Here is a 23,698-nt window from a genome sequence, read left to right on the forward strand (position 1 = left end):
CAAAGGTTGAAAAGAAAGGCATGAAACAGAGATGATGATGCTCTCGAACAAGCGGCCCCATGAAGTGGCCTGGAAGCCCCCGCCCCCCCCCCGCAGAGGCGCAGACCAAGCCGGGCTGCAAGTCCTCCGAGCCCCCGCCCGCCCGCCCGGGAAGTGGCGTTTCCTCGGGAAGTGCTGCCATTCCCAGCCCCGCGTCGACCCTACACTTCTGGGGCACTGGCGGGGGGGGGGCGTGCTGGACGGGCAGCTGGACTCCGGCCCCGGGGCTGGCCCTGCCCCTGGCGCTGGGCCTCGTCCCTGGGCGGGCGCCTCGCCGCCGGCCGGGCAGCAGCTGCTGGGCTGGCGGGCCGCCTTCCTCCTCCCGCCGCCGAGCCAAGCTCAGCCCTCTTCCCTCCTCCGCCCCCTCCAGTCCGCCCGCCGGCCTTTTAACGCCGCTTCCCCTCCCCGCCGCCGCCGCCGCGCCTCTCCTTCCTCCGCGGGACGCGATGCTGCTGCTGGGTCTCCTCGCGGTGCAAGGTAAGCAGGTGCCAGAGAGCCGGCCCGGCCGCCGCCGCCGCCGCCGCTCTCCCCGGGGCCGGGCCGGGGCTTCTCGGGGCTCCTCCCGCCGACTGAGCGCGCTCGCTTTGTCCCCGCAGCCTTGCGCGTCTCCGGAGCGCTGCGCCTCCCGCCCGCCGGCTCGTGCGCCTTCGAGGGCAGCGCCTGTGGCTACGCGTCCGAGCCGGCGACCCTGCCGTGGACCCTGAGCGAGGAAGGTAAGGAAGATGCTCCCGGTTCCCCTCGGCCTCTCCGGCTCAAGATGGCAGAGGAAGGCACCCACCTCTCGCTGCCCCGTTGCGAAGCCTCCCAGAAGAGACGTCTGCTCGAAGCCGGCTTCTCGCAGCCGCTCCAAGGCCCTCAGGGACCCCCGCAGCTCGGCTTAAGCCATACAAGAAGAGCGCAGACTAGATCCCATCCAAGGGCTAAGCTAACGAAAATGCTTTGGGAACTGCTGTCAGGCAGCTGCATGCTTAAAAAGTTTAAAGAAAGTTTTCAAAACACATGAAGGAGCACCCAAGACTGCGCCAGGGGGCTCGGCCTCCAGACACTGACATACATGGGGGGGGGTATTAATATTTTGCTGAAATAATTTGAATTACCTATAAAGAAGTAAAGTGATGCAGAAAAAAGAAAAAAAGGGGGAAAGTGTAGATTCATGTCAGCTGTACTGCATCATTTGGAAAGGGAGACTAGTGCATGTGCAGATGCACATAAGTAGGGTTTCCTTCAACTGGGAGGGAAAGGTTACTGTGTGCACATTGGCATCTAGCTAATGCTTTTTTAGAAGTCCCTTTCAAATGTCTGAAAAGGGTGAAAATGCTTTGCAGAATAAAATATTATTTATGACATACATACACACAAAGTGAAACCAACAAAACATCCTAAAATCCAAACAGAGAAAAATAAAAGCAGCAGAAAAAATACCACAGTACTCTCCAGAAAAGAATGTATACCCAAAAGCTAGGTGGAATGAGTGTTTCTGTTCTTTGAAATCTGTTTCCAGGGAAAGCCTGGAGCTACCAGTGCAAAGGCCCTGCTCCAAGTACAAGAGTGGCTGGTGAAACCCAGCCAGATGGGCGGGGTATATATTATTATTATTATTATTATTATTATTATTATTATTATTATTATTATATAACAACCTAGCTTCCAAAAAGGATGAGAAGCAATTGTCTGGGGTGGGAGGAACCATTTTGTTGAAAACATTCCATGAGATCTAAAGCTTTTAACTTTCTACAGTGGTACCTCAGGTTAAGAACTTAATTCGTTCTGGAGGTCCATTCTTAACTTGAAACTGTTCTTAACCTGAGGTACCACTTTAGCTAATGGGGCCTCCTGCTGCCGCCGCACAATTTCTGTTTTCATCCTGAAGCAAAGTTCTTAACCCGAGGTACTATTTCTGGGTTAGCGGAGTCTGTAACCTGAAGCGTCTGTAATCTGGGGTACCACTGTATTTGAAAGTGTTATGCAACCTGACTGCTTTCCATCAGCATGTGGTTGGTCACTGCACACCGAATGCTGGACTACATGGGCCACTGGCCTGATCCATATAGACCACTAAGCATTAGCAAGTAGTGTAAACAATAAAATTGCAAAAAAGAAGACAGGTAAAAACAGTTTTCCAAAAGACATTTGGTGTCTCCTTGAGTCAACTCATCCTTCTGGGAAAGCCTGTAGAAATAGGAGAGTTGTGTTTCCTATTAATCTCTCAGTAGTATGCAACCATGTCAGAAGCACAGAATCTATACCAGTTACCGTATTGGCCCGAATATAAGCTGCACCCACAAATAAGCCGCACCTTGAAAAATGAAGGGGGGGGAGGGAAAACCCCCCACAATACCAAGGCTGCTTCCTGGGGAGGAGCCACACCGCTTTGCCGTTAACCTCCCTGATTCTTTCCGGCAGCTTGGGGGAGGCTGGGGAGCGTTGGGCGGTCGCGCTCCCGGGCTGCTTCCTGGGGGCTGCACAACTCCCCCCCCCCAGCAGTCTGGGAACGCAGGGCAAAGGCGCGCAGCCTGCCACTGGAGATAAAGGGGGGAAGCTGCCAGCAAAGCAGCGTGGCTCCCCCGCTTCCCCCCTTCGTTTCCACGGTTTTGGGGAGGCTTTGGAGCAGAGAGTAGCCATGCTCCTGGGCTGCTTCCTTGGGGGGGGGGGAGCTGCACCACTTTGCTGGTGGCATAAGGTCCCGAATATAAGCCAATGCGGGTGGCGCTGTGGTCTAAACCACTGAGCCTCTTGGGCTTGCCAATCAGAAGGTCGGTGGTTCAAATCCCTGTGACGGGGTGAGTTCCCGTTGTTTGGTCCTTGCTCCTGTCAACCGAGCAGTTCGAAAGCATGCCAAAAAGTGCAAGTAGATAAACAGGTACCGCTCCGGTGGGAAGGTAAACGGCATTACCTCCGAACTGCCAACCTTCCAATCGGCAAGCCCTAGGCTCTGTGGTTTAGACCACAGCGCCACCCACATCCCTTAAGGATATTGCTTAAGGATGTTCAAAAACTGAATGAACATAACAAGGCAAATTGTCTTATTATTCTTAAACTTGCACTGAATTAATCAGTAAAATTAGATGGGCAGATGTGTCCCGGTTTTAAAAACATGACTGATTTTGTTTTGTTTTCTTCTCTAGTCAGGAATATAATCTGAGATCTGCTGATCTGCCAGTTTGCTAGTGCTGGAGATAGGCTGCAATAGATGGGCAGCTTGCAAAACAGACCTTGTGTATTATGCCATACGTATTTTTCAAGAGTTTAGTGATGTGAGCTGTGGGGGAAATTATGAAGTTTTGTGTCCTTCTGTGTGTGTGCCTCCAGTTTATGGGCACACCTGCTTGTCCAGGCAATATACTGAAATAATAAAGCCAGCATTATGATTTATAAATAGATTGTAATATTTATAAACATTTCTAAAATAAAAAAGGACTTTGTAAATTATGCTGCAAAATATTTAAATATTGAGTGAGCATTTGTATAGAAAGATTTTTACCAGAACTATTGAATAGACTTTTATTTATTAAGTTTTGAGTTAATGTATAGATGCTTCCAGATAAAAGGTTTGTCGAATGTCAGTTTTTCTTAATTGGTGCACCTGACTCTCAAAAGCCTCTTTGAAACCATGACAGTCTTGGTGCTCATTGCAGCTAAAATGGAAGACTGTTCTCTTTGCCCTACATTGGGCAAAAGGTTTCCTGCATTGCAGGGGGTTGGACTAAATGACCCTTGTGGCCCTTCCAGCTCTGCAATGCTATGATTCTATGAATACTGCTTTAATTGTGTTTTAACACAAGCTCTGGGAACTTCTCAGCTAAAATAGCCTAAAATAAATGCCTAAAATAAACAAATAATACAACTTATTTATTTATTTTATTTTAACACATTTATATTCTGCTTAATATTTCAGAAATATTAAACCAGAGATTTGTGATACCAGCACAGATGGGACACTCCAAATGCAGGTGTAGCTCAGAATACTTGAGGGAACTTTTATATTTCTGACTGAAAGTTCAAATGTTAACTTATTCCATCTCTCTAGCCAAAAGAGAAAAAGAAGGGACACAAATGGTCAGATCAAACTGCTGAAGATTCAGAACAGAAAAGGCTAAATTAGTTGCCACTCTCTGAGGATACCACAATGTCTTCAGGTCAGCTTTTTACAGCTAACAGATGCCTGGATTTTGATCTTCCTTGAACTCTGTGTCTCTGACTGACCAACCTTCTGGCCTCACTTTTTATTCATTTCACTCAGAACAACCCTACCCTCAGTCTCCTAAAGTATCTCTTGTCACCTCTGTTGTTTGGACCACAATATAATTACTTGAGAAAAAATTATCTAAGGGTTTTATTTTCAAATTCTCCACAAGTGCTATAGTGCAACTTTGATGAGTCGCTGGTGGCCATTGATACATATACCGTATTTTTCGCTCTATAAGACGCACCAGACCACAAGACGCACCTAGTTTTTTGTGGAGGAAAACAAGAAAAAAAATATTCTGAATCTCAGAAGCTAGAACAGCAAGAGGGATCGCTGAGCAGTGAAAGCAGCAATCCCTCTTGCTGTTCTGGCTTTTGGGATAGCTGTGCAGCCTGCATTCACTCCATAAGACGCACACACATTTCCCCTTACTTTTTAGGAGGGAAAAAGTGAGTCTTATAGAGCAAAAAATACGGTAATTGCGACCTGCATTTCAAAGTTGCCTGTGACCGATAAAGTGGCTACCCTCTGACCATAGAAGGGTTCGCTTTCCTGTGGTCAGGTGCCCGAGCCACCTGTGGGGCAAGGCGAGGGAGGGTCTGTTATGAAATGAAGATAGGCCATTCTGCTCACTGGTTTCTCACAGGCATCCAGACAGCCACTGTGAGAGCAGGATCATAGAATTGTAGAGTTGCAAACTACTTTTAATGCTTGAAATTCATGCTAAGCATATTGGTATAATTATTCTGGAGTGCTGCTATTTGACATGTTTAGTTTTGCAAATTTAGCTCTGGCTGGCACTGGTGAATGGCTTCTGGAGACAAAGCTGAGCCCAGCTGTTGCTTTATGCTGATAAATTTATAGATACAAATCTGGATCCATTGGCCAGTAATAATAGTAATAATAATGTTGTTGTTTAGTCGTTTAGTCATGTCTGACTCTTCGTGACTGCGTGGACCAGAGCACGCCAGGCACTCCTGTCTTCCACTGCCTCCCGCAGTTTGGTCAGACTCATGTTTGTAGCTTCGAGAACACTGTCCCACCATCTCGTCCTCTGCCGTACCCTTCTCCTTGGGCCCTCCATCTTTCCCAGCATCAGGGTCTTTTTCCAGGGAGTCTTCTCTTCTCATGAGGTGGCCAAAGTATTGGAGCCTCAGTTTCAGGATCTGTCCTTCCAGTGAGCACTCAGGGCTGATTTCCTTCAGAATGGAGAGGTTTGTTCTTCTTGCAGTCCATGGGACTCTCAAGAGTCTCCTCCAGCACCAGAATTCAAAAGCATCCATTCTTTGGCAATCAGCCTTCTTTATGGTCCAGCTCTCACTCCCATACATCACTACTGGGAAAACCAGAGCTTTTACTATACGGACCTTTGTTGGCAAGGTGATGTCTCTGCTTTTAAGATGCTGTCTAGGTTTGTCATTGCTTTCCTCCCAAGAAGCAGGCGTCTAATAATGCCCTTCTTAATTCTTAGCTCATCTATAAGCTCCTTATGCAGCCACACTGGTATCCTGAGATGCCTCACACTTTTCTTTCATGTTGGAATTGTCTGTATTTGGGCCTTCAGTATTTCTCCTTTAAGAAACTCCCATCCATCTTGGACTCCCTTCTCTTCAAGTATTTCTGACCATGGGATCTCACCTAGTAGCTCCTTAAGCTTTTTGAAATTGGCCTTCTTAAAGTCCAGAGTGTTCGCTTTCCCTTGCCTCTGTATCATGAAACCTAGGAGGGCATGATTATTTCCTCTGAAGTTTCTGAGTACCGTATTTTTCGCTCTATTGGACGCAGTTTTTCCCCTCCAAAAATTGAGGGGGAATGTGTGTGCGTCCTATGGAGCGAATGCAGGCTTGTGCAATAGCCGCGCACAACCCCTCTGGCAGGGAGGGATCGCGTGGGGCTAAAGAGGAAGCCAAAGCAGCGAGCAGGATCCATCCTGCTGGCTGCCTTGGCTTGTGCCTTCCGGCAGGGAGAGGCTGCACGGGGCTATGGCTTCTTTAGCTCCACACAGCCTCTCCCGGCAGGGAGAGGTTGCGTGGGGCTAAAGGTAAAGGGACCCCTGACCATTAGGTCCAGTCGTGACCGACTCTGGGGTTGCGGCGCTCATCTCGCTTTATTGGCCGAGGGAGCCGGCGTACAGCTTCCAGGTCATGTGGCCAGCATGACTAAGCCGCTTCTTGCGGACCAGAGCAGACACAGAAACGCTGTTTACCTTCCCGCTGGAGCAGTACCTATTTATCTACTTGCACTTTTACGTGCTTTCGAACTGCTAGGTTGGCAGGAGCAGGGACCGAGCAACGGGAGCTCACCCTGTGGTGGGGATTCGAACTGCCGACCTTCTGATCGGCAAGCCCAAGAGGAGCCCACAGCTCCACCCGCGTCCCCTGCAGGGGGCTAAAGATCCCGCTCGCTGCTCCACCCGCGCCTTGGCTCGTGCCATAGCCGCCCGCAACCCGGGGGCTCAGGGGGAGCCGAGCTGTGTCGCCGGAGGCCTTTCCCCTTTCTCGCTCTCTCCCTTCCTGGCCTTGGGGGAGAGGACGGAGGACTACGCAAGGGGCAGGCACCGCTTTGCCACTCTCCTGGCACTGTTTGTCCCGCGCTCCTGGTTGCATACCATAAGGTCTCGAATATAAGCTGCACTTTAATTTTTCATGGTTGGAATTGGGGGGGGTGAGGCTTATATTCAGGCCAATACAGTAATTACCGTACTTTTCTGTGTATAACACGGCCCCTATTTTGGGGAACTGCAATTTCAGAAAATGGCCCAAAGTTGTTGAGCTTTTTTTTATTTTTTGGGCATTCCTCAGCAGCCCTTGACACAGCAACCAATCACACACCAATTTCCCACAGCCAATGCAAAGCAACCCTTGCCGCAGCCACCAATCACACTACAAATTGCCAGCTCGCAGCTGCAACCAATCACCCATCACCCCTACCCACTACCCGTGTAGAAGATGCCCCCACTTTTTAAACCTTCTTTTTGAGTAAAAGAACCTAGTCTTATACATGGAAAAGTACGGTATTTCCCCAGACTTTTAAGTATTGTGATTTTATAGAATCATCTATAGCATTTTATGGTTTTATGCGTTTTAATTGAATCGAGTATTGGTTCTGCTTCTCCCATGTATTATCCTTTTATGTTTGTTTGTTTTCCCATAATACATTTGTACACCACCATGGGATCAATGACGATGAAAATTGGGATAAAATGTTTCTAAATAAATAAACTATAACTAAAACTAGGAGATTCCCAGTAGCATCAAAGTCCTTTCTTGTAATCTCCCTATTTTGATGGCAGTAATAGTTGATGCAAAACCAAAATTTAGAAGCTGAGCAATGAGTGCTGGATGTTGGACCACGTTTATTTCAGAACCAGGTCATAAAGGTAGAAAAATTATCTAGGTTGCTTTGTGAAGTCAGTGCATGATGGACTCGATACAGCACATTGAAAGTATTCCTGCTGTTGCTAGCCAGATGTTTGGGAACAATACTGTGTTTACAGATATGAAATGATGATGATGAATATGCTTTCCCCTTCCCAGAACTTGTAACGTTCACATAAATGACCTTTTGGTTTAAAGTCATAGGGTTTTAAGTAGCAACTAATCTGATCAAGTCGATGAAATAAATTTGACTTGATTAATCATTTGGTTTTTAATAGATTAATCCATTATTTTTAAAAAATACTTTCATAGCACCAAGCCATCAGCACATGTGCCTAGAAAGATCCCTGTTAGGTATACTTATTCCCTCCACCAGAGCAGCACCTTCCCCTTCCTCTGCACATTTGTCAAGAAGCCAAGACAGAAACTGAGCAGCTCTGCTGAACCCCAGCTGCCTTCTGTCCACCTCAATGATCAAATGGCTAAAGTAATAACTGTCCTGAGTGGAAGTGGCAATTTAAAAACATTTCACCTTCCAGAGGCCCACAGATGAGGAGAGATGAATTAGCTGAGACCTACCGCCAAGAAGATAAGCAATGGCAACCAGAGCAGCTGCCCTGTGATGGCCTGGGAATCTGATTCAGAAGCTGAACCTGAGGAGTCCCCACCTCCAGGGCCGGCTGAGCCGGGGCAGGGGCTTGAATCTGAAGGACCTGCACCTGTGCCGTGTCCTCAGGAGCAGACACTAGATGTATCCACTCTGGCTCCGGAGGTGATCGAGGACCCATTGCTTGCAGGTGCACCTCTCCCAGCCCTGTCAGGGGAAGAGGAGGTTGCCTCTGGGTCCAGTAACCCTCCAGCCTCTCCTGAGCTGCAGAGGCTCAGGACAGAGAGGCGGAGGGAACTAGGTTCTCTCAGGAGGAGTGCTCACCTTAAGGCCAGGAGAGGCGAGTCACCTGTGGGCCGGGACCGCCCTAGGCCTCATAGGAGATAAAGGCCAGTCAGCCCAGTCCCAGGTTGATGGAGCAACGACGTTGGAAACCGGTTTCTGCCAGCACCCGGACCTGTTTTTCCGGAGTTCCCGACCACGTCCGGCTTCTTGCTTTGGACCCCACTTCGCCCTTGGTGGACAGCCTCCAGACCCTTGGCCCAGGACCGGATTTTGTCCATGCCTCACGTTAACCCCCCCCCCCCCGGGACCAGCACATGCCCAGTCTGGCATGTAAAGTGGTACATGCATAGTCTGAGAAGTCCTGAGTGCCAGAATAAAACAAGAAATAATAATGCATTTGTTGTTGTTGGCATCTGCCTGTCTCAAGAGACAATGGAGGGCACCTCCAGGAGTGAAGTCAAACCTTTGTGTTAGCAGCACCCAAGTGACCTCCCCAGGACACAGGCCTGGGCAGTGTGTCTGGAGGTCCCGGGTTGCCCAGATGACAAGACGCTCCTCGTGCAGCCTGGCAAGGGGCTTGGTCCAAAGGAAAGCAGAGCAATACATTTGGCACCCCCTTAGCTGCAGGAGTAGCCAGAAGGAGGCATGCAAGGTGCCGTCCAACTGTCTTAGGGACCCACTCAAGATTTGTGTAGGATTTACTCCTTGGCCTTTTCCTCTCCCAAAAATATCTCCCAAGGCAGTGGAGGGTGGGGATCAGAGTTGTCCTTCTCCCAGATGGACTACTTTCCAGGCTGATGAGCCCCATCTACCACTCACTTCTCTCTACAACATGTGTAGAAACTGCCTTCTTGACCATTGGATGTACTATTTAATCATATGAAAAATATTAATCTTCCTGTAGAGCAATTTGAAAGTGATGCCCATGTAGTTACTCTAATATGTGCACTATCCCTAAATGAGCCATTGAATTCCATCAATAGTACATGACTTTTATTACAGACTGCTTAACTTGTATTGAAAGAAAATATTGGTGGGGGGGGGGAACCACCAGTATTCTTAATGGTTCCATGTCAGGGGGAGTCCTAGTTTAAAATCTTTGCTAGCTTTAGTAGGTTTGTCATATCCTTGGTTCATCCTCAGTTCCCACCTAGGGGGCCCAATCTGGATGAGTTAAATGGTTAAAAGTCCCTCTATATCCCCAAGTTCTGATTCAGAATTTTGATTCAAATCTGGCCCTCTGTTGTTGTTTTTATAAGATATTTATTAAAGATTTTCTTAATACAATAGAAAAAAACAGACAAAATAACATATAACTTTACAATAGCCATATTTTCTTCGCTTCTTTGGACTTCCTCACATCTCTCGTTCCTGCGTTCCAAGTTTATCAAACTTTACCCAGCAATTTATCACCTTGTTTCAATTCTTATTTTATAATTTTCCAATATTGTGTCCCTAATTTTAGATATTTTTACCCAAACCTTAAAAGCTTAATTTTAGCATAATATTTATCCAAAATTTTATCTTTTCTTATATTTTCACTTATCTTCATACAGTGGTGCCTCGCAAGACGAAATTAATTCGTTCCGCAAGTCTTTTCGTCTTGCGAGTTTTTCGTCTTGCGAAGCACGGTTTCCCATAGGAATGCATTAAAAATCAATTAATGCGTTCCTATGGAAACCGAACCGCCTTCAGACCAGGTCTGGGGACAGTCTGTCCCCCGACCTCTTCTGAAGGCTGACGGGGGCAAAAGTCTTTGCTTCCCCCCGCCTGCCTTCCCGGGACAGCGGAGACTTTTCCGCTGTCCCGGGGGCTTTTAAAATGCTGGCGGGCGGCAGCGAAGCCTTCGCTGCCGCCCGCCAGCATTTTAAAATCGCCCAGGGACAGCGGAGGAATTCTCAGCTGTCCCGGGGCGATTTAAAAGCCCCCGGGAAGGCAGGCAGGGGGACAAAGACCGGGAAGGCAGGCAGGGGGACAAAAGTCTTTGCTCCCCCCCGCCTGCCTTCAAAAGCCGTCCGGGGGCTTTTAAATCGCCCCGGACAGTCCCGGGGCGATTTAAAAGCCCCCGGTTAGGCAGGCAGGGGGGGCAAAGACTTTTGCCCCTCGCCCGCCTTCGGAAGAGGTCCTGGACCTCTTCCGAAGGCGGGCGGGGGGCAAAAGTCTTTGCTCCCCCCTGCTTGCCATTCCGAGAGAGCGGGAAGGCAGCGCTGCCTTTTCCACTCTCCCGGAAAGGCAGGCAGGGGGGAGCAAAGACTTTTGCCCCCCGCCCGCCTTCGGAAGAGGTCCAGGACCTCTTCTGAAGGCTGGCGGGGGGCAAAAGTCTTTGCTCCCCCCGCCTGCCTTCAAAAGCCGTCCGGGATAGCGGGAAGCGCTTCCCTGCTATCCCGGACCGCTTTTAAAATGCTGGCGGTGGGGAGCAAAGCCTTTCGCCCCCGCCGGCCTTCCTGGACCTCTTCTGAAGTCCGGAGGGGGGGGAAAAGGCTTTGCTCCCCACCGCCAGCATTTAAAAGAGGTCCCCGAGATTTCCCTATGGGCTTTCGTCTTGCGATGCAAGCCCATAGGGAAAATCGTCTAGCGAAGCGTCGCAAAAAATGAAAAACCCTTTCGTCTTGCGGGTTTTTCGTCTTGCGAGGCATTCGTCTTGCGGGGCACCACTGTATTCCTTTCAACTAACTTAATGGTGCCATATTATTTATAATCTTACATCTTTCTTAACACTCATACAATTTACAATATTTTTGTAAATAGTCCTTAAATTTCTTCCAGTCCTCCTCCACAGCCTCTTCTCCCAGGTCTCAGATTCTGCCAGTCATTTCTGCTAGTTCCATATAGTCTATCAGTTGCATCTGCCATTCTTCCAGTGTGGGCAAATCTTGGGTTTTCCAGTGTTTGGCGACAAGTATCCTTGCTGTTGTTGTTGCATACATAAAAAATGTTCGGTCCTTCTTTAACACCCTCTGGCCGACGATGCCTAAGAGAAAGGCCTCTGGTTTCTTAGGGAAGGTATACTTAAATACCTTTTTCAACTCATTATATATCATTTCCCAGAAAGCCTTAACTCTAGGGCAGGTCCACCAGAGGTGAAAGAACGTTCCTTCAGTTTCTTTACATTTCCAACATGACATGGTATATTTTTGCAAGCTTGACTGGAGTCATGTACCACCTATATATCATTTTCATAATATTTTCTTTCAAGGCGTTACATGCCGTGAATTTCAAACTGGTGGTCCATAACCTTTCCCAGTCAGCAAACATGATATTGTACCCAATGTCCTGTGCCCATTTTATCATAGCCGATTTGACCGTTTCATCTTGTGTATTCCATTTTAACAGCAAGTTATACATTCTTGAAAGTACCTTAGTCTTGGGTTCTAACAATTCCGTTTCCAACTTTGATTTTTCCACCTGGAATCCTATCTTTTTATCCAACTTAAAAACCTCTTTAATCTGAGCATAATGTAACCAATCTCGCACTTTATCTTTTAGTTTCTCCAAACTCTGCAGCCTCCAATTATCTCCATCTTTTTCTAATATTTCCCAATATTTCGGCCATTTGGCCTCCATATTGAGTCTTTTCCGGGCCTTAGCTTCCATTGGTGATAACCACCTTGGGGTCTTGTTTTCCAATAAGTCTTTATATTTTGTCCAGACATTAAACACTGCTTTCCTGACGATATGGTTCTTGAAAGCCTTATGACTTTTAACCTTGTCGTACCACAAATATGCATGCCATCCATAAGCATTGTTAAAACCTTCCAGATCCAAAACATCAGTGTTTTCAAGAAGCAGCCAATCTTTCAACCAGCAGAAAGCTGCTGATTCATAATACAACTTTAAGTCTGGCAGGGCAAAGCCCCCTCTTTCTTTAGCATCAGTTAATATCTTGAACTTAATTCTGGGCTTTTTGCCCTGCCAGACAAATTTGGAAATATCTATTTGCCACCTCCCAAAACACTCCGTTTTATCCACAATCTGTAAAGTCTGGAACAAAACAGCATTTTTGGCAGTACATTCATCTTTATAGCAGCAATTCGGCCCGACAAGGAAAGTTTCAATCTTGACCAACCTTCTAAATCCCTTTTAATTTCAGACCAACACTTTTCATAGTTATCCTTAAATAGACTCAGATTCTTAGCTGTTATGTTTACCCCTAGGTATCTTACTTTTTTAACCACGTTTAACTCTGTCTCTTTCTGAAACCTTTCTGATTCTGAAGGTGTCAATTTTCCCCCCAATACCTTAGTTTTCTGCTTGTTGAGTTTAAATCCCGCCACCCGACCAAACTCCTGAATCAATTGTAATACCCTTTTCGTACTAGATTCTGGTTCCTGTAGGGTCAAAACCAGGTCATCTGCAAAAACTTTAAGTTTATACTGTTTCGCTCCAACCTGAATTCCTTCCACCAACCGGTCCCCTTAAATCATATTCAAGAGCACCTCCAGGACCGAAATAAATAAGAAAGGAGAGATAGGGTAACCTTGTCGTGTTCCTTTTTCAATTTTGAACTCTTCCGTCACCACATTGTTCACTATCAATTTAGCCTTTTGTTCTGAATAAATTGTGTCTATCCCATTCTCAAATCCCCGTCCCACTCCCATCCCTTCCAAGTTTTTCTTCATAAACTTCTATGAAATATTATCAAAGGCCTTCTCCGCGTCTATAAATATTAACACTGCTTTTGGATTAATATTTGTTTGCAAAAGTTCCAAAATGTCAATAATGTTCCTTGTGTTAGCAAACAAATGTCTACCTGGGAGAAAGCCTGCCTGGTCCTTATGAATTACTTCATTTAAAACTTTTTTAAGTCTACTTGCTAAAATGTCTGCAAATATTTTATAATCCACATTTAGGAGGGAGATGGGGCGGTAGTTCTTGAGTTGTGTCTTTTCAGTTTCTAGTTTAGGTATCAATGTGATGAAAGCTTCTTTCCACGATTCCGGTGCCTTCTTCCCCTCCATAATTTCATTGCAAATCTCCATTAATGGATGTATCAGATAGTCTTTCAATGTCTTATAGTATTTGGAGGTAAGCCCATCTGGCCCTGGAGACTTGCCCAATTGCATATTCTGAATGGCTTCTTCAATCTCTTGTTGTGTTATTTTATAATTCAGGATTGTTCTATTTTCTTGAGACAGCTTTGGTAAACCATTCTTTATCAAAAATTGTTCTATCTCAACCTCATTTTGCGGCCCTTGAGTGTATAGTTGTTTGAAATATCTCTGGAAACACTTTCTGATATCCACTGGATTCTGAATATTTCTTCCTTCAATCTCTAGGTTTGTGACCGTATTTAGTTTTTGTCTCTTTTTCAACTGCCATGCTAACAGTTTTCCACATTTATTTGCCGATTCTAATGATCTTTGTTTCATTAGCTTAACTTTCCACTCCACTTCCTGGTTTATCAATTTAGAGTATTGTGTTTGGTGAAGTTTAATTTCTCTCAAAATCTCCTTTGACTTCGGTCTCGATCTTAACTTCTTCTCACATTCTTTAATTTTCTCCAGGATCTTGTCTTTTTTCTCATTCTGTGCTCTTTTCTTTATGGTGTTCTGTTGTATCAGAAATCCCCTCATAACCGCTTTACTTGCGTCCCAGATGATTCTTTTTTCCACCGTAGTGTTCAAGTTTATCTCAAAATAGTCCTTCAAAACTTTTTGGGCCTTTTTAGTAATCTCCTGATCTCTAAACAAATTGTCATTCATCTTCCGTCTGAAGGAGCCGGTTGGAGTTAGTCTCATATCCATCTTTACGGCATTATGGTCGGAGGAGGTCTTTGGGCAGATTTTCACTTTTCTTGTCTTAGGTGCCAGACCTCTAGTTATCCATATTTGGTCGATTCTTGTCCATGTCAATTGGGCTTCAGAAAAGAATGTTCCTTCTCTTCCCAGGGGGTTCTTTGTCCTCCAAATGTCAATCAAGTCCATATTGTCAGTCAGTTCAAAAAATGTTTTAGGTAGTCTGCCATCTTTTGTCACGTTTTGGCTATGTGACTTATCCATGTTGGTTGATGCCACCCCATTCATATCTCCCATCATAATGATGTTGTCATAGTTCAGATAGTCCAGCATTATCTCATGCAGCTTCTTATAAAATTCTGATTTCCCCTCATTTGGTGCATAGATTCCTAATATCAAAAACTTTTCAAATCTGGCCCTCTGGACTGGGAGTTTGTAAAAGGACCTCGAAGACAATGTGTCTAATGCCACATGGATTTGGGCCCTTATTATTGCCTCCACAAGGTTATAATGGAGATGAATAGCATCTGGGTTAGTAAGCACTCTGTACATTTAAAGTGCTGTGTTAATTATAAAATGGTAAAAATGTTCTTTGTGATTATGTGAAAATTATGGTTACATGAATTTTTCACTTGAACTGGTACACTTTAATATAAACCAGCTTAGTCTTATTTATATGAATGCACTTAGGTTAGTTATATGATTTATTTTAAGTTATGTGGATTACAAATAACACATGTCAGGTCATAGTAATGTTAATGGGAGTTTAGGAATTTGTTCCCATATATATTTTGCAGGTTCATTATTTTTCATAAGTGTATTTATGCAATTGAATGGAAACATCAGAGTATTTTTTTTAAAATCAGTAACAGATTGTTCCCTAAATATAGCTACTTTAGTGCTTATTTTAAACTAAGTGTTAAGTCAGGATTGTTATGATTCTACCTTCTATTTTAAAAAGGGCTTTTCACTACAGCTGTCTTATATGGTCATGAAGGCATGAAGAGGTCTTAGTGCATGGTGGTAAAAATAACAGAAAATGAAGCACCATTGTCAAAACTTTCTTTTATTGCTATCCCCTTATTTATGTTTTTACACACCATCTGCTTTGGAGAATGAACAGAATGTCTAATGCTGTGGTCTTCAAACATGTTGCCTCCCATAAACCTTGTCCATATCAATTCATGTGCCTCTGAATAGCTGCCAAGGCATCCAGGGTACCCTGGACCACAGTTTCAAAACCAATGGGCAGATGCATTCAAAAGACCCAGAAACTGTACATGTCAGCAGAAGGCCTGTGCAAGGACTTCCATTTGTACAATGGGGCTTCTCCCTTCCTCCCTGCATGCCCCCCAAATTAGCTCTTAAGGGGTCTAGTGGAACCCCCTAAATAGTGTGCAGGGCCATTGTTCCCTATGTTGTTGTTGTTTAGTCGATTAGTCGTGTCCGACTCTTCGTGACCCCATGGACCAGAGAACGCCAGGCACCTCTGTCCTCCACTGCCTCCCGCAGTTTGGTCAAACTCATGCTGGTAACCTCGAAAACACTATCCAGCCATCTCATCCTCTGTCGCCCCCTTCTCCTTGTGCCCTCCATCTTTCCCAACATCAGGGTCTTCTCCAGGGAGTCTTCTCTTCTCATGAGGTGGCCAAAGTACTGGAGCCTCAGCTTCACAATCTGTCCTTCCAGTGAGCACTCAGGGTTGATTTCCTTCAGTATGGAGAGGTTTGATCTTCTTGCAGTCCATGGGACTCTCAAGAGTCTCCTCCAGCACCATAATTCAAAAGCATCAATTCTTCGGCGATCAGCCTTCTTTATGGTCCAGCTCTCACTTCCATACATCACTACTGGGAAAACCATAGCTTTAACTATACGAACCTTTGTTGGCAAGGTGATGTCTCTACTTCTCAATATGCTGTCTAGGCCTGTCATTGCCCTTCTCCCAAGAAGCAGGCGTCTTTTAATTTCGTGGCTGCTGTCACCATCTGCAGTGATCATTGAGCCCAAGAAAGTAAAATCTCTCACTACCTCCATTTCTTCCCCTTCTATTTGCCAGGAGGTGATGGGACCAGTGGCCATGATCTTCGTTTTTTTTATGTTGAGCTTCAGACCATATTTTGCACTCTCCTCTTTCACCCTCATTAAAAGGTTCTTTAATTCCTCCTCACTTTCTGCCATCAAGGTTGTGTCATCTGCATATCTGAGGTTGTTGATATTTCTTCCGGCAATCTTAATTCCGGCTAGGGATTCATCCAGCCCAGCCTTTCGCATGATGAATTCTGCATATAAGTTAAATAAGCAGGGAGACAAAATACAGCCTTGTCGTACTCCTTTCCCAATTTTGAACCAATCAGTTGTTCCATATCCAGTCCTAACTGTAGCTTCTTGTCCCACATAGAGATTTCTCAGGAGACAGATGAGGTGATCTGGCACTCCCATTTCTTTAAGAACTTGCCATAGGTTGCCGTGCTCGACACAGTCAAAGGCTTTTGCATAGTCAATGAAGCAGAAGTAGATGTCTTTCTGGAACTCTCTAGCTTTCTCCATAATCCAGCGCATGTTTGCAATTTGGTCTCTGGTTCCTCTGCCTCTTCTAAATCCAGCTTGCACTTCTGGGAGTTCTCGGTCCACATACTGCTTGAGCCTACCTTGTAGAATTTTAAGCATAACCTTGCTAGCGTGTGAAATGAGTGCAATTGTGCGGTAGTTGGAGCATTCTTTGGCACTTCCCTTCTTTGGGATTGGGATGTAGACTGATCTTCTCCAATCTTCTGGCCACTGCTGAGTTTTCCAAACTTGCTGGCATATTGAGTGTAGCACCTTAACAGCATCGTCTTTTAAAATTTTAAATAGTTCAGCTGGGATACCATCACTTCCACTGGCCTTGTTATTTGCAGTGCTTTCTAAGGCCCATTTGACTTCACTTTCCAGGATGTCTGGCTCAAGGTCAGCAACCACACTACCTGGGGTATACGGGACATCCATTTCTTTCTGGTATAATTCCTCTGTGTATTCTTGCCACCTCTTCTTGATGTCTTCTGCTTCTGTTAGGTCCTTTCCACTTTTGTCCTTTATTATGGAAATCTTTGTACGAAATGTTCCTTTCATATCTCCAATTTTCTTGAACAGATCTCTGGTTCTTCCCATTCTATTGCTTTCCTCTATTTCTTTGCATTGCTCGTTTAAGAAGGTCTTCTTGTCTCTCCTTGCTATTCTTTGGAAATCTGCATTCAATTTCCTGTGTCTTTCGCTATCTCCCTCGCATTTTGCTTGCCTTCTCTCCCCCGCTATTTGTAAGGCCTCATTGGACAGCCACTTTGCTTTCTTGCATTTCCTTTTCATTGGGATGGTTTTCGTTGCTGCCTCCTGTATAATGTTACGAGCCTCCATCCATAGTTCTTCAGGCACTCTGTCCAGCAAATCTAAATCCTTAAACCTGTTCCTCACTTCCACTGTGTATTCATAAGGGATTTGACTTAGATTGTATCTTACCGGCCCAGTGGTTTTTCCTACTTTCTTCAGTTTAAGCTTGAATTTTGCTATAAGAAGCTGGTGATCTGAGCCACAGTCAGCTCCAGGTCTTGTTTTTGCTGACTGTATAGAGCTTCTCCATCTTTGGCTGCAGAGAATATAATCAATCTGATTTCGATGCTGCCCATCTGGTGATGTCCATGTGTAGAGTCGTCTCTTGTGTTGTTGGAAAAGCGTGTTTGTGATGACCAGCTTGTTCTCTTGACAGAGCTCTATTAGCCTTTGCCCTGCTTCGTTTTGATCTCCAAGGCCAAACTTGCCAGTTGTTCCTTTTATCTCTTGACTCCCTACTTTAGCATTCCAATCCCCTATGATGAGAAGAACATCCTTCTTTGGTGTCACTTCTATAAGGTGTTGTAAGTCTTCATAGAATTGGTCAATTTCAGTTTCTTCAGCACCAGTAGTTGGTGCATAAACTTGGATTACTGTGATGTTAAAAGGTCTGCCTTGGATTCGTATCGAGATCATTCTATCATTTTTGAGATTGCATCCCAGTACAGCCTTCGCCACTCTTTTGTTGACTATGAGGGCCACTCCATTTCTTTTACGGGTTTCTTGCCCACAGTAGTAGATATGATGGTCATCCGAACTGAATTCACCCATTCCCGTCCATTTTAGTTCACTGATGCCCAGGATGTCAATATTTATTCTTGCCATCTCATTTTTGACCACATCCAACTTACCCAGGTTCATGGTTCTTACATTCCAGGTTCCTATGCAATATTTTTCTTTACAGCATTGGACTTTCCTTTCGCTTCCAGGCATATCCGCAACTGAGCGTCCTTTCGGCTTTGGCCCAGCCGCTTCATCAGCTCTGGATCTACTTGTACTTGCCCTCCGCTCTTCCCCAGTAGCATGTTGGACGCCTTCCGACCTGAGGGGCTCATCTTCCAGCGTCATAACTTTTATATGCCTGTTGTCTTTGTCCATGGAGTTTTCTTGGCAGGGATACTGGAGTGGCTTGCCGGTTCCTCCTCCAGGTGGATCACGTTTGGTCAAAACTCTCCACTATGACCTGTTCATCTTGGGTGCCCTGCTCGGCATAGTTCATAGCTTCTCTGAGTTCTTCAAGCCCCTTCGCCACGGCAAGGCAGTGATCCATGAAGGGGTTGTTCCCTATGGGAAACAGAAAAGCTAGTCCTGACACAATGATTGAAAGAGATGATGTTGAATTCCTCCTAAATAACATCTGCAAAGAAAGAAAACACCACAAAACGAAACAAAAAGCCGGGTAGGATAATACACAATACCCTGACATGCAATTGGATGACAATTACATCTTCTGCACACTCTATAAAAAATGGAAATAAAAATAAAAAATTATCAGTAGCACCTTATAGACCAACTAAGGTTGTTCTGGTATAAGCTTTCGTGTGCATGCACACTTCTTCAGATACAGATACAGATAAAAAAAAAAACTTGTGTACAAATAAACAAGATATAGCTTAAGTTAATCCTATTAGATATTAGAAATACAAGGTATTGTGTGGTCAAACTAGGTTTGACTCCAAGTAGACCCACTGAAAATTAATGAACAGCACTGTTAGTTCCATTAATTTCAATAGGTCTACTCTGAGTAAGAGTTACTTGAATTTCACCCATTACTTATAGATGGTAGAAGTTCTGTTCAAAGAAGATACCAGCTGTAAAGGTAAAGGGACCCCTGACAGTTAAGTCCAGTTGCGAACGGCTCTAGGGTTGTGGTACTCATCTCGCTTTACAGGCCGAGGGAGCCGGCATTTGTCTGCTCTGCAGACAGTTTTTCCAGGTAATGTGGCCAGCATGACTAAGTCACTTCTGGCGCAACAGAACGCCAACACCAGAGCAGCGCACGGAAACACCGTTTACCTTCCCGCTGGAGCAGTACCTATTACCGGTAATCTATGTTCTAATTCCTCACCCACAATTCAGGTGCTGCTGAAAGGATATTTTATTTTTTCCTTTATTCAATAAGCAGAAAAATACTGTCATCTTCCACAAAGTAGATAGAGGATGCTACTTTAATGCATTAAATGGACTTATTAAGTGCTAGTAAGTTTCTCACTGGGCCAAGATACAGTACAGTAGTTTGAGCATGTAATGCCAATCCTGGCCTGACTTCACTGACTTCAAAGGCCTTTAAAGCCTTAAATGGCTCAGGACTGCAATACCTCAAGGATGCCTCTCCCCATGTGAACCTACCCGGACCCTGCAATCATCCGAGGCCCTTCTTCTTGTGCCTCCTCTGCAAAAGGTCTGGAGGACAGCAACATGAGAAGGGGCCATTTCTGCGGTGTCCCCCCTTGTGGAATGCTCTCCCTAGGGAGACTCACCTCGCCTTTGGTACAGATCCAGGTGCCAGGCTTTTGGCTAATGAAGCAATCTATGGCCTTTATACTGGGCAGGAAGTATTGTTTTGTTTGTTACTTTGTTATATATTTTTGTGTTTTTATATTGTAAACTGCCCTGTGATCGATGATCACATTGAAGGGCACTATACAAATTTAATAAATAGGGGGAAATAACATTAATTGCATCTTTAGTGAATCTAACTGAATGACTGGGGGGAAAGTTTAGTAGTAGTCTAGTTAAAACTTTTTAAAATAATTGACAACTTATTCTTGGCTGCATCCAGTAATTTAAGTACACTTAAATACACTTAAACCAGTACATCTTATTTTAGCCTGGGACAAGTGTTTATTATAAGCAGAGTGTTCAAATGCATAAAGTCATGGTGCATAATTGTATGCAGAACTGGCAAACTAGACTGCATATGAAAATGTGTGGCAGCTGATTCATCTACGGTGATCACAAGAGTGCTGCAGTTGTATTTGTGTTTAAGTATTTGTGATGAAAAGGGCTCATGTGGCTGAGAGGAGAAATGGGCAGCTGCTTGCATATAAAGAAATCAGATTGGTGAGAGAGCCCTATTAATTTCAAAGCTGGTTTCAGCAACAAATCTTTCTCCCCATCCTCCGTCCATCCCTCTGCTTTTTAATTTGTTAGCGGCAACGCTTTTGGCTTAAGAATACAGCTTCTCCTTTCAGACAGCAAGAAAACTGGAGCGTGTCTGTGGTTATAGTTTCAACTGTCTACACCAGTAGGAGTTTGCAAGCAATCTCAGTTTTTCCCAAATGATTTGTACTCTTTTTTATAACCACCAAAAAATTAAAAACAGAGTTCCATTTCCCCCCTTTATATTGTTCATTGAACTCTAGTTTTCTGACTTTATTTTCTTTAATCAAAATCCATCACAGTGCTGATAAAATATGTTTCACTATACCCAAGAATTTTGCTTTTGTTATTGTTATAGGTTTTGTTGGATGGTATGATTCGGTAATGAACATGTTCATTTTGTTGAATCTTTTTTGTTAGCATCCAAATCTTTATGATGTTCCATGAAAACTTGAGTATTGGATTTTGAAAACACCAAGGTTAGCTTTAAAAAAAGGAGGAGGGGGGGAAGAATGTGTGCCCTACATGTTCTCTTGTGTGTGTGCCTTTATAAAAAGCAACAGCAGTAGGACCTAATAGTTTTGAAATAGCTGCTTTGTCCATATTGTATTGAGCTCATTGAAGCAACCTTCAAGGTATTAATGACAAAGCTGGCTCATTGTACTTAACCATTGTTTGTTGAAAACAATAGTTACCCCATTTATGCATACTGAATAATCATTAGATCAGAATTAAAAATGACATTAAAAGATTAGAGAACTGGGCCCAAGCTAACAAAATGAATTTCAATAGGGACAAATGTAAGGTTCTGCACTTAGGCAGGAAGAACCAGATGCACAAGTATAAGATGGGGGACAACTGGCTTACTAGAAGTACACGTGAAAAGGATCTAGGGGTCTTGGTGGACCTCAAGCTTAACATGAGTCAACAATGTGCTCCAGCAGCAAAAAAAGCTAATGCTATTCTAGGCTGCATCAACAGAAGTCTAGCATCCAGATTAAAGGAAGTAATAGTCCCACTCTATTCTGTCTTGCTCAGACCACACCTGGAATACTGTGTCCAGTTCTGGGCACCGCAATTTAAGAAGGATGTTGAGAAGCTGGAATGTGTGCAGAGGAGGGGGGCCAAGATGATCAAGGGTATGAAAATCAGGCCTAGTAAGAAATGGTGGAAGAAGTTGGGTATGCCTAGCCTGGAAAAGAGGAGACTGAGAGGAGACATGATAGGCATCTTCCACTATCTCAAAGGCTATCACATGGAAGATGGAACAAGCTTGTTTGCTCCTGCTCTGGAGTGTAGCATTCAAGTCATTGGCTTCAAGTTACAAGAAATGAGATTCTGACTAAACATCAGCAAAAATTTTCTGAGAGTAAGAGCTGTTTGACAGAGAAACGAACTCCCTCAAGGGGTTGCAAACTCTCCTTCCTTGGAGGTTTTTAAGCAGAGGTTGGATGGCTATCTGGCATGGATCCTTTGGGTTTCTTCCAACTCTACAATTCTATGATCGACTTATGGAGACTTGTTCATAGTTCAGTATTTTGTGCAAACGCAGCCATTAAGTTTCATCATATTGAGAATGCATCATGTAGGGAAAGTTTTTTGGAAAAATTGCTAACAATATAATAAAATGGTAATGTGGCTGTCATGTTGCAGTTCCCATGGCCACCAAGAGGCAGCCATGGCAACCCTAGTGTGATGATAGCCCAGCAGGCAGGTAAGCAAGCGGTATGGGTGGCAGGAGGCCAAGGTGAGCTGTTTGAAGTAGAGGGGGAAGTGCTCAAAGAGCAGATTGGCAAAGCACTGCCCCCCTCACCATTGATCATGGTTGCAGTGGTGTTTAAAGGAGACCAGGATGAGTTTCAGAAAGCAGCGTCATGAGCTGGCAGGACAGTGGGGAGGAGGAAGAGGATCCTGGCGAGGGGTGCTGCCGTGACTGGGACACACCAGAACAAGCTGGGGGTGGATAAGGAGAGGTTGCAGGCAGGTGTATTTGTGGTATCAGAAGGCAAAAGCACATAAAAGCTTCCACAACCACACAATAAGAAATGCAATTTTTAAAGTCTTGGAGAAATAAAAGGATTTGTTAGAACAAAAAACACCATGGTGGCTTTCCCCACTGGAAGCAATTATCTGTGAAAAAATTAAATATGAAATCTAATTGGGCAACATATACAGTGGTACCTCGGGTTAAGAACTTAATTTGTTCTGGAGGTCTGTTCTTAAACTGAAACTGTTCTTAACCTGAAGCACCACTTTAGCTAGTGGGGCCTCCTGCTGCCACCGCGCCACCAGAGCATGATTTCTCTTCTCATCCTGAAGCAAAGTTCTCAACCCAAGGTACTATTTCTGGGTTAACGGAGTCTGTAACCTGAAGCGTATCTAACCCGAGGTACCAATTTAGAGAGAGCTGTTAACAGAGACAGATTACCAATTAAAATTGAAGGATTTTCAAGAAGTAAAAGGAAAGTTTACTGATTGGTTACAATATTTCCAGTTAAATTAAATATTTAAAAGTGATAAAAAGAAATGATTTACTTATGAAATTTCAAATTTTCAGAGAGAAATAACTGAAAGTGGTCCTAAATTACTATTAAAAATGTATAACTTGCTGTTAGAATGGGAAGCTAAGGATGAAGAGGTCAAGTGTGTTATGATAAAGTGGGCAAAAGATGTAGGACATAATATTCAGATAACAGATTGGGAAAGACTGTGGAAGAATGATCTAAAATTTATGGCCTGTATCTTACTTCAAGAGAATTATATGAAAATGATCTATAGGTGGTATTTAACACCGGTTCAATTGGCAAAAATGTATAAAACAAGAGAAAATAAGTGTTGGAAATGTAAAGAAATAGAAGGTATGTTTCATCATGTGTGGTGGCAATGTAAGGTTATTAAAAGTACTGGGAAATAATATATAATGAATTGAAAAAAAAAAGTTAAGAATAACCTTTGTTAAAAAACCAGAAGCTTTTTTATTACAAGAATGGTTCTACCTAAAGAA

At 44.3% G+C, this 23,698-nt stretch overlaps 1 protein-coding gene across 7 annotated transcripts in view; it reads left to right on the forward strand.

Moving 5' to 3' along the window:
* Positions 1 to 450: 450 nt before the first annotated feature.
* MAMDC2 (MAM domain containing 2) overlaps positions 451 to 23,698 on the forward strand; it is an 85,874-nt gene continuing 62,626 nt past the window's right edge. For 5 of the 7 annotated variants that reach the window (XM_081930574.1, XM_081930577.1, XM_081930579.1 and 2 more), the window contains exons 1-2: positions 451 to 516; positions 636 to 752. In XM_081930574.1, the coding sequence (XP_081786700.1) occupies positions 486 to 516; positions 636 to 752 (148 nt within the window). In that variant the 5' untranslated portion in view covers positions 451 to 485. Of the gene's footprint in view, positions 517 to 635; positions 753 to 3,917; positions 4,176 to 23,698 lie in introns of those variants that run through there. The other 2 variants (XM_081930575.1, XM_081930576.1) reach the window with 2 other exon arrangements.

The sequence above is a fragment of the Podarcis melisellensis genome, assembly GCF_964234715.1.
Source record: "Podarcis melisellensis genome assembly, chromosome: 11".
NCBI classification, from domain to species: Eukaryota; Metazoa; Chordata; class Lepidosauria; order Squamata; family Lacertidae; genus Podarcis; species Podarcis melisellensis.